At 36.3% G+C, this 11,466-nt stretch overlaps 1 protein-coding gene across 1 annotated transcript; it reads left to right on the top strand.

Moving 5' to 3' along the window:
• Window positions 1–514: 514 nt before the first annotated feature.
• Window positions 515–10,502, top strand: LOC143583590 (putative sucrose-phosphate synthase 1). The gene is made up of 13 exons (XM_077065861.1): window positions 515–700; window positions 2,253–2,342; window positions 5,003–5,244; window positions 5,330–5,393; window positions 5,771–6,469; window positions 6,839–6,955; window positions 7,034–7,165; window positions 7,253–7,429; window positions 7,753–7,806; window positions 7,881–7,943; window positions 8,332–9,219; window positions 9,305–9,432; window positions 10,180–10,502. The coding sequence occupies exons 1-13, from the start codon at window positions 521–523 to the stop codon at window positions 10,457–10,459; spliced, it is 3,114 nt and encodes a 1,037-aa protein (XP_076921976.1). The 5' UTR covers window positions 515–520; the 3' UTR covers window positions 10,460–10,502.
• Window positions 10,503–11,466: the final 964 nt, after the last annotated feature.

Below are 11,466 nucleotides of genomic sequence, written 5' to 3'. Positions count from 1 at the left end.
TTACAACCTATGGTGAAAGAGTAATTCTAGGAAACTAATCTCAACCGTTGATTAACATGATCCAATGTCTATGATTTATTTCTAGTTTTCCTAGAAAACTATTTGCTTTTATAATAACCCTTCTATATATATACAGATACACACACACCATTACACTCCTAAAACAAAAATTCTCCTTTATTGACTGGACGTCGCATAACACTTATCCCTCAAATTTACAACTCCCAACTACACATAGCCTTACACACGTTTATTCTTATTCGTTTAATTAGTTAAAAGCCCTCCACCAACGCGTAAATCATAACCGTTCTTTTTAATATTTTATTTTATATTATCAATATTAATATTATAATGGAATAAAATAAAAAAAAGCGGTGTTCTCCTATATTCTAGAGTCCCATCTGTACTCCGCATGCATCTAATTCTCTCTCTCTTCTCAATTTCACTCATATTATCTTCGTCTTCACAAATAAATCCCCCATAAATCTCTCTCCACACACACTCAACTCAATCCAATCGAATGGCGGGAAACGATTGGATCAACAGTTACTTGGAGGCGATTCTCGACGTCGGCCCTGGACTCGACGATGCCAAGTCATCGCTGCTGCTTCGTGAACGCGGCCGCTTCAGTCCCACTCGTTACTTCGTTGATAACGTTATTGGCTTCGATGAGACTGATCTCCATCGGTCCTGGGTTAAAGTAAGCCCGATTCCTTAGGTTTTGGTTTATAACTGTGTGTTGAAGTTTGATTGCTGATTGAATTGATGGAATCGAGTTCGGTTTTGTGTGGATTTTGATTAGTTGAATTGAATCGAATCGATTGATTGTGATTAATTTGTGTGAAATCGTATGTAATTGAGTTCATTTGAATTGCTGGATTTATTAATTTGTGATTAATAATGTGTGAAAATGAAGTATTGAATTGTTAGGTTATGATTTGGAGTTTGATTGATTGAATTGAGTTCAATTGATTGCTCGATTCAGCAATTTGTGATTAATATGTGTGAATTGAAAACTGTTGAATTGTTAGGTTTTGATTGAATTGAGTTCGGTTTTTGATTAGTCTGCGCTTAGGTTATGGTATCGAATCGGATGGGATCGAGTTCAGTTTTGATTAATTTGTGTGGATTTTGATTAATTGAATCGAATCGAATCAATTGATTGTCATTAATTTGTGTGGAATCGTATGGAATTGAGTTCATTTGAATTGCTGGATTTATTAATTTGTGATTAATAATGCGTGAATTGAAACTGTTGAATTGTTAGGTTTTAATTGAATTGAACTGTTCAATAATCTGTGTGTATTGAAGTGCTAAATTGTTAGGTTATGATTGTATCGAATCGAATTGAGTTCAATTTTGGTTGATTTTGTGTGAGTTGGTGTTGAGGTGTTAGGTTATGATTTGAAGTTTGATTGATTAAATAGAAATTTAATTGACAATTGTTGATTGATTAAATCAAATTGAATTGAGTTCACTTTAATTGTTCGATTAATCATTTTTCGATTAATCATCTGTGAATTGAAGTGCTGAGTTGTTAGGTTATGATTTGGGGTTTTGATTGATTGATTGATTGAATTGAATTGAATTGAGTTCAGTTTTTGATTAATCTGTGTGTATTGAAGTGTGGATTGTTAATTGCATCGGATCGAATTGAGTTGAGTTCAATTGAAGTGTTCGATTCATCAATTTTCGATTGATAATGTGTGAATTGAACTGTTGAATTGTTGGATTATGATTTGAGTTCTGATTGATTGAATGGAGTATAGTTTTGTTTAATTTGTATGTATAGTGTTGAGTTGTTAGGTTATGATTTGAAGTTTGATTGATTGAATAGAATTGATTTGAGTTTAATTTAGTTGTTCGACTCATCAATTTGTTATTAATCCTGCGTGTATTAATTGAATCATATCGAAGTTTGTTCAGTTGAATTGTTTGATTTATCAGTTCTCGATTAATAATGCGTGTGCTGACCTATTGAATTGTTAGGTTATGATTTGACTTTTGATTGAATTGAATTGAGTTCAGTGTTGATTAATCTGTATGTATTGAATTGTTAGGTTATGATTTGAACTTTGATTGGTTGAATCGAATATAATTGAGTTCAATTTTGATTAATCTGTGTGTGTTGAATTGTTGTGTTATGATTTCAACTTTGATTGATCGAAACGAATGGAGTTTAATTGAATTTTGTGTTTATGATGTAAAAGTATTTGATTTGTTTTTACTAATATATGTTGTTGAAACTGAAGGCACAAGCAACGAGGAGTCCTCAAGAGAGGAACACCAGGCTTGAGAATATGTGCTGGAGGATTTGGAATTTAGCTCGTCAGAAAAAGCAGGTTTGTATATTATTTAACTAGAGCGTTGGTAAAGCCCAACCGTTGTCAATCCCGTGTGTTGAAACGGTGAGTCTATGAGAATTCGGTCGGTTTCCGTCACATTCGTTATAATACCGGAACTGAAACAATTTGGCGTTTGGTCGGTCTCAATTACGTATATTATGATGATTGAATTAAAAAAACAAAAACAAAATTTGCGGGTCAGTTCGGTGCCGCCAAGTGGCCCAATAGGACACTTGCGGCACCAAACTTGTCATTTATAATAGTTGGACCATTTGGCGGCACCAAACTCGTCATTTATAATAGTATCACTAGTTTTAACACCCGGCACGTTGCGCCGGGACAGGTCTGTAGGGCCCGGGCGGTGGTAAAACCCAAAAGTTATTGGTCCCCGGACATTGAGGCGATAAGTCAACACGAATTCGATCGGTTTCAATTACATGGGTTATGGTATCACTAAAACTTGGGCGTCGGTAAAACCTGAACGTTGTCAATCCCGGGTGTTAAGGCGGTGAGTCTATTCAAATTCTGTCGGTCTCGGTTACATTTGTTACGCTATCAAAACTAAACAAATAAATAATAATAAATACAAAAACAAATATGGCATTCGATTGGTTTTTGTTACATTCGTTAAGGTACGAGAACTAAAAAAAATGCGGTGAGGCGAGTCTACGTGAATTCGGTCGGTTTCCTTCACATTCGTTACAATACCTAAACTAAAACAAAAAAAGAAAAAAACAAAGCTGTCATTTGATCGATTATGTAACGGTGCCGAAACTAAAAACAACAAATAAAACAAAGTGTTGCCAACCATTAAGGTGCCGCAAAGTGGCCCAATCTGACACTTGCGGCACTAAAGCGTTCGTTGACTATATTACGAGCGTTGTCGGTACTGGACGTTGCGCGGTGAGTCGGTAAAACCCGAGTATTGTCAGTCCCGGGCGTTATGGCAGTGAGTCGACACAAATTCGGCAATACAAAAAACAAAACGTTCGTTACGAATCTACAAAAAAAGGTTAGTCGGTAAAACCCGAGTACTGTCAGTCCCGGGCTTGTGACGGTGAGTCGACACAAATTCGGTAATACAAAAAACAATACGTTTGTTACGAATCTAGAAAAAGAAAACAAAAAGAAATAGTATTTAACCAATAAAACAAAAAAATTATAAAAAAAAATTGGACCGTTGGGGTGGTGCCACTTTGCCCAATCAAGGCCTTGCGGCACCAACCAACAACTTTACTTATATACTAGTGATTTCTCGTGCGCGTTGCGTCAAATTCTGTCTGTAAAACTTGAGCATTGCAGCGGCAAGCTAATGTGAACTCTGTCGGTATCATCTACATTCATTAAGTTACCGGATTAAAACTAAAACACAGATTCTTCAAATTAATATATTTAAAACAAACAAAAAAATGTAGTTACACTCATATAACTTATTGTATAAAAATTTAATTAATTTAAAACAACGATTTTTCAGTTGGTAAAACCTGAGCGTTGCGACGGTGGCTCTAACTTATATTCAGCCAGTATCGGTTACGTTTTACGGTACACTAAAAACAAATGGTAGGTTTGTGAACTTAACAAATAAAATGACTACTAGCATATGCATATAAAAGAAATTAAAATATATAAAGCGGCGTTTATTTGGTCGGTAAAACCTGGACGTTGGTAAAACCCGAGTTGTTAATCAGGGTGTTGTCGGGGAAGCCTGGGCGTTGCTAAAACTTGAGCTTTAAAACATGGACGTTCGTAAAACCCGAGCGTTAGACGGCAAGCAGGCGCAAATATGGTTAGTATTTGTTACGTTCGTTGGGTATAAGCGTAACTTAAAAAACAAACAAACAAAATTTGAAAGACAAAAAAAAACAATAAAATAATCAGAATGCTTCTTGTGGCACCGACAAGTGACTTTTACTTCTATATAGATAATTTGTGTTGTTGTTAATTGCTAATTTCTGTTCAATTTTGTATTTATAAGCAATTAGGTTTTGATTCTGTTAGTTTTGAAACAAGAGGTTTAATTTGATTTCTGAACTGTTTTGTGTTTTATCATGTTGGAAGAAATACATTTAGACTTATAGTTTATATTGTTTGATGAAGTTTCTACATAAAAGAACTTTAATGTGAAGATTAATTTGGGGCAATTGTACTTAAACATGAGTGAAATTGTGTTAAAGTTGTCTTTCAAAATTTTTTTAGTGTGGAAGGGTTAAGTAGTCGCTCAATCAACGTGTTAAGCTAAACAGTGAAACAGAAAAGGGTATATGCAAAACAATCTTGCTACATAAGGGCATGGGTCATGATTTGTTGTATGTATGGTGAATTGACTGTTTTAAGTATGGGTGTGCATGGGTCAGTTTGTGCCGATTTTTGGCTCAAATCGAATCGTCCAGTTTTGTTTTTTTTTTGTTCTCATTTTTACAATGGATTTGGTTCGGTTTGTATTTATATCGATTTACCATTTCGGCTTTAAATTTTGGGCCACAAAAAGGTCCAAAATATTCCGAACCGAAAAAAATGGTTTTTTTAAAAGCATAAAATAACTCGTCGTTTTTTGTTGGGTTTGGTTAAGCCGGTTATATCGGTTACGGTTTGGTTATTTCGGTTTCGTGCACACCCCTAGCTTTAAGCTTTATTAATGTTAAAAATTTGTTTATCAGCTAGAGAATGAGGAAGCTAGTAGAGAAGCCAAACGTCGTATGGAGCGTGAAAAAGGTAGGCGTTTGGCAGTTGCAGACATGTCAGAAGATTTATCAGAAGGGGAAAAAGGAGAGCCAGTTAGTGATGTGTCTGCTCATGGTGATAGCCACAAAGGTCGGTTGCCTAGAATGAGCTCAATTGATGCCATGGAAGCATGGGTTAATCAACAAAAGGGGAAAAAACTGTATATTGTATTAATAAGGTAAAAGACTCTTAACCAGTTGTAACTTTGAGCAATTTATAAGTAAAATGATACAAATTATCCATAAGTTGTTTATTTGGTGCAGCCTTCACGGGTTAATACGTGGTGAAAATATGGAACTTGGTCGTGATTCTGATACAGGTGGTCAGGTATTCTTCAACATTTACTTGTGAATGATTATATTGGTTGCTTTGAGTTGTCTTCTATCTTAAACGTGTCAAGCATACGAAATTAGCTAAATTGTCGAACAAGTCAAATGGGTCAAACAGGTCAAACGGGTGACCTTTAATAATTTTTTTTCTTAAAGATTTATATTATTAACGCGATAATATATTCTTTAAAGATAATTAACTCAATAGTTGTCTATAATTTCTTTTTTGATATGTGGAAAAAAATGGATGCTGCTCAACTCAACTTGTGCTAGAAATAACCGATTCAACCCGTATTATAAATAATCCGATCTTTAGATGTTTTTGATGATTTTCTTCATTTTGAGGTTAAGTTTTGATCTGTTTACGTTTTCCAGGTTAAGTATGTTGTAGAACTTGCAAGAGCTTTAGCTTCGATGCCAGGTGTCTATCGAGTTGATTTACTTACAAGACAAGTAGCCTGCCCTGAAGTTGACTGGAGTTATGGTGAACCAACAGAGATGTTATCTCCACATAATTCTGATGCTATGCCAGATGAAATTGGAGAAAGCAGTGGCGCTTACATAATTCGTATTCCGTTCGGGCCAAAAGACAAATATATCCCTAAAGAGCTTCTTTGGCCTCACGTCCCTGAATTTGTTGATGGTGCACTTAGCCACATAATACAAATGTCTAAAGTTTTAGGTGAGCAACTTGGTGGTGGGTACCCAGTCTGGCCTGTTGCCATACACGGTCATTATGCAGATGCTGGTGACTCAGCAGCCCGGTTATCTGGAGCATTAAACGTACCCATGCTTTTCACGGGCCACTCCCTAGGTCGAGATAAGTTGGAGCAACTTTTGAGGCAAGGAAGATTAACTAAAGATGAAATTAATGCTACATATAAAATCATGCGTAGGATCGAGGCTGAAGAGTTGAGTCTTGATTCTTCTGAGGTTGTTATAACTAGCACCCGGCAGGAGATTGATGAACAGTGGCGATTGTATGATGGGTTTGACCCGGTTTTGGAGAAGAAACTTCGGGCTAGGATCAGGCGTAATGTGAGCTGTTATGGCAGGTTCATGCCTCGCATGGTTGTAAGTTCCAGATATATCCCTATGTTCTGCTTTTGCGCTTCAGGTCATTCTAGAAGTGGCACATATGGGCGGGCGGGGCCAGTTGGGTAATAGGTCAAAATGGGTAGACTTTTGTATGGTATAATCGGCTGGGTCGGGTTGACCCAAGCCCCCCTTTTGTCCATATATTAAAACAAGTAGTTAGTGTGTTAAAATCAATTGAAAAGATAATATTATTTTAGTAATAATCTATTTTTTTAATAAAATGTTTCGGAAGGTTTTATGCTAGCTTTCTCGATTATACCCGATTGACCCTTTAGATATTAAATATAACTCGAATTGGTCCATTAATTATTTATTTACATAACTAGTCATTTTATTTACGGGCAGGTAATTCCTCCGGGAATGGAGTTCAATCACATTGTCCCACATGATGGTGATATGGATGGTGAAACGGAAGGAGGAGAAGACCATCAGCCTACTCCCGACCCACCTATCTGGGCTGAGGTCTTTTTCATTTTTTAAAAAAGTATTTCAACCGTAAAAGTCACCCGTTTTGCGGTTTTTAAATTTCATTTTATGCAGATAATGCGATTCTTCACCAACCCACGAAAGCCCATGATACTCGCTCTTGCTAGGCCTGATCCTAAAAAGAACCTTACGACTTTGGTCAAAGCATTCGGGGAGTGTCGTCCTTTAAGGGAGCTTGCTAATCTTGTATGTTCAGATTACTCTTTTTATGCAGTTATGTTATGACTATATTAATTTTTGTTATTAAGGTATATTTTTAACTAAATTTTGCAGACGCTAATAATGGGTAACCGAGATAACATTGATGAGATGTCAAGCACAAGTGCATCAATGCTTCTTTCAATTATTAAATTGATTGATAAATATGATCTTTATGGTCAAGTGGCATATCCTAAGCATCATAAGCAGAGTGAAGTCCCTGACATCTATCGACTAGCTGCCAAAACCAAGGTAATGCTTGAATAAAATAATATTGGGTTTCGTATCGATAATTGACAATTAATAGTAAAGGGCAGGCTCACTTGTAGAGGCGGAAAAATGGGTGGGTTGGGTTATGGATCTAAACGGCTAATTTACTAGAGCATGTAACATGTTGAAATGGGCCAGGCGTGGGTTGGCCCACGTACTCTTTTTGTCCCTTTTTTAAAAATATTACAAAAATTGAATACTGTCATAAAAAATTTATTGCTAAAGTAGTAACCTATTTTCATTATTTAACCAGTTTAAGGGTTTTTTATGTGTTAAAATAACTTTGGTTAAATTTTTTTTGGCAGGGTGTGTTCATTAATCCGGCTTTCATAGAGCCATTTGGACTCACGTTGATTGAGGTGAGTATTTTTTTGATCTTGTAATTTTAGATTTTGTTAAACAGGGTGCCGACTTATGAGATTTTCTTTAACAGGCTGCTGCTCATGGGTTACCAATGGTTGCCACAAAAAATGGAGGCCCTGTGGATATACATCGAGTTAGTTTTACTTTTATTGATTCTTTTTTTACATTTTATTTAAGATTATATGTTCGAAGATGGACAGTTAGGCGGGGTGGATAACGAGTCAAAACAGTTTGTCTTTAGTACAGGTCGAATGAGCCTGTCGGGTTGGCCCGCAAACACTTTATTGTTCACTTTGAAAAAGATTGTTGATATTAATTTGCTAATTATGTTTACAAACACATTATTGTTACAATAATAATCTGTCCTTTGAATAAAACGATCTAGAAGGCTGTATGCAATAAGAAAATACTTTAGGTGACTTTCAACCCTATGACCCGTTGATCAGTCCTCATTTAGCAAAGCCTTTTTATTTTAACCGTTTGAGATGAGTCAAGTAAAACTGATGATGTCATCATTGCAGGTACTTGACAATGGTTTGCTTATTGATCCACATGATCAACAATCAATTGCAGACGCATTATTAAAACTCGTTGCAGATAAGCAACTTTGGGCCAAATGTCGGGCGAACGGGCTAAGAAACATTCATTTATTCTCATGGACTGAACATTGCAAAACTTACCTTTCAAGAATCGCCAGCTGTAAACCGAGGCATCCCGGGTGGCTAAAAAACGATGACGATGATGATGAAAATTCCGAATCTGACTCACCAAATGATTCCTTAAGAGATATGCAAGATATATCTCTAAATTTAAAATTCTCAATCGGTTCTGAGGATCAAACCAATAAATTAGAAAATGCTGTTTCGTCATATTCAAAAAATGTTGGGAAAAACATACAAAAGACAGTTTCGGGTGATAAAAATGAGCAACTTAAATTCCCGGCTATAAGGAGACGAACACACGTTTTTGTAATTGCGATCGATGGTGACAATATCGAGTCACTTTTTGAAAACATTGAAAAAATATTTAGTGCAGTAGAAAGTGAAAAAAGTGAGGGGTCGATCGGGTTTATATTAGCAACATCTTTACAAATGGCTCAAATTCACTCGCTTTTGGTGTCTAAATCGGTGAATCCTTCGGTTTTCGATGCATATATTTGTAATAGTGGGGCTGATCTTTATTATTCATCTTCGTATTCGGAAGATAACCCGTTTGTATCTGATTTATATTATCATTCACATATTGAGTACCATTGGGGCGGTGAAGGGCTGAGGAAGACTTTGGTGAAATGGGCTTCTTCTATAATTGACAAAAAGGCTGAAAATAAAAATGAAGAGCATGTTGTTACTGAAGATGAAGAAGTTTCAACCAATTATTGTTATGCTTTTAATATTAACAAGCCCGGATTGGTTAGTCCCGTTTAAATGTGTTTTGAGGTTGGTTTTATAATGTTAAAGAACTATATTTCTTATTTTAGTGGTTATTTTGTTGTAGGTTCCCCCTGTTAAGGAGCTTAGGAAGTTAATGAGGATTCAAGCTCTTCGTTGTCACGTTATTTATTGCCAAAATGGAAAAAAGATAAATGTGATTCCAGTGTCGGCATCTCGTTCTCAAGCCCTCAGGTACTTGACATTTTCTTGTTATACATTTTATCGTCTTCATATATTCTATATAAATAGGATTAAATTTCGGTGCAAAGTATCCAGATTTTCTTGTTCCTTTCTAGTCTACAGTTCAAAAAAAGATGAGACTAAATTCTGGTTTCAGTTAATCTCAAAAACAGGCCAAACGATTTTTTTTTCTTGAAATTTGTCGATTAGCTAGAACTCCGGAAGGGTTAAAAGTGTATTATGTATGCACATAACCTCAATATATTTATTAAAAATTTAGATTATTATTGTAATAACACTGCAGCTTTTCAATAACAAAATAGCATTAGTTATTATAAAGTTTCATAAATGAAAAGAAACCACACAACAAAACAGGCCAAAAAGTTAGCTTTAAGTAGCACATATACAAGTTTTTTTAAAAGTAGGTGAGAAAGTGTTGCGGGTCAACCTAACCTAGGCTAAAAAACTTAACCCTTTTTTGACCCAAACCCGAAAACGCTACCTAATCCGGCTCATCTTGCCACCTGTAACCATATAATTAATACAAGTTTTGTAAAAGTAGACGAACAAGTGTTCGGGTCAACTAACCCATACTAAAAAAGTTACCCTTTTTCGACCGAAACCCGTTTAAAACTTCACCTAGTTAGCCCATCTAGCCACCACTAACCGTTATCGGCCTTGCTAACAAAAAGTTTACTATCAAAACTGGTGTTTGAATTTTCTTTTCAGTCTAATCACTATTTAACCTTTTTCTTTCAGATATTTGTATCTCCGCTGGGGTATGGATTTATCAAAGGTGGTGGTGTTTGTCGGTGAAAGCGGAGACACGGATTACGAAGGCTTTCTGGGCGGCGTTCACAAATCAGTTATACTGAAGGGAATTGGTGGAGGTGCCACCAACCCGTTACATGCTAACAGAGTCTACCCGCTTTCTGATGTTACACCTACTGAAAGCACCAACATTATTCACACACCTGAAGAATTCAGTGCTCCTGATATTCGTGCTTCACTGGGAAAACTTGGAGTCCTCAAAGCATAAGTTAATTACATTACTACCCCTCTCGTTTGACAATTGGGCCCGGGATGATCACCCCTCCCCGGTGAAATGTTTTTTCTTTTGTAATTTTATATTTTTTTCTTTCTTTCTTTTTTTTTTGCTGTGCATTCAATATGCATTTACATGAATAACTAGTTGGTGAAACTAGTTCGAAAAGTACGATATTCTGTACAGAAGTTATATAAACGAGGGTATTGTGTTTTTCGATTGTGAGCCCATGTCTTAGCCTGGAGGCTTAAATACGGGTGGGTTTTCGAGTGCTAGGCAACGCATCAGTCGTGTATAAGTAACGCTAGAGTTTAGCTTGCAAGGTAACAACTAACAAGTCAAATTGGGCGTGGTAGCGGGTTAAAACGGACAGAAAAAGTTTTTGTCCAACTGCCTTTACGCGTTAAGCGAATAAAGATGACGCTTGGTGAGGCATAACGTCTATGTAACACATTTTTACTTTCATTGGTCATATGAAATAATCATGGCTATCACATTTGTTAGGGTTTAAACAGTTATGTAAGATTCAATAGGTTTGTCCCCACGATAGCGTCTGAGTGGTAAGGAGGTGGAATCTATTGTGGAGGGCTGGGATCAAACCCGAGCACCAACCGATTTACTATGGATACATAATTTTCCTGCCTCATGTTGGTAGTGAGACCCAGGTATGGCGGATTGACTGGGCATCTAAATTCACGTTTTGACATTTGGTAAATGGTTTATCCGAGTTTATGGCTGTTCGATGAGTAAATTATTAAACCGAAGAAAATGATTTTCGATTAATGTGGTGCCAAAAGTCTTCACATGCGAAGTAAATAAGGATGACACTTTGTGGCATAACGTGTACGCAACACATGCCACTCTCATTAGTCATATGAAATACAAGAAAGAGACTTCAACGTTCAAACATAAACTACATCTTATCTGACTAAGATCTGACTTCCTGGGTAGCAAGGTCTTGGTGGGTCCCGTGAGCTTACTGGTAATGGTTACAAAAACCA

This window comes from Bidens hawaiensis, unplaced genomic scaffold (assembly GCF_021521415.1).
Source record: "Bidens hawaiensis isolate Kalapana, Puna unplaced genomic scaffold, B.hawaiensis_p1.1 tig00032460_1, whole genome shotgun sequence".
NCBI classification, from domain to species: domain Eukaryota; kingdom Viridiplantae; phylum Streptophyta; class Magnoliopsida; order Asterales; family Asteraceae; genus Bidens; species Bidens hawaiensis.
Note: the sequence above shows the minus strand (reverse complement) of the source record. Positions and strands in the feature narration are given on the sequence as shown.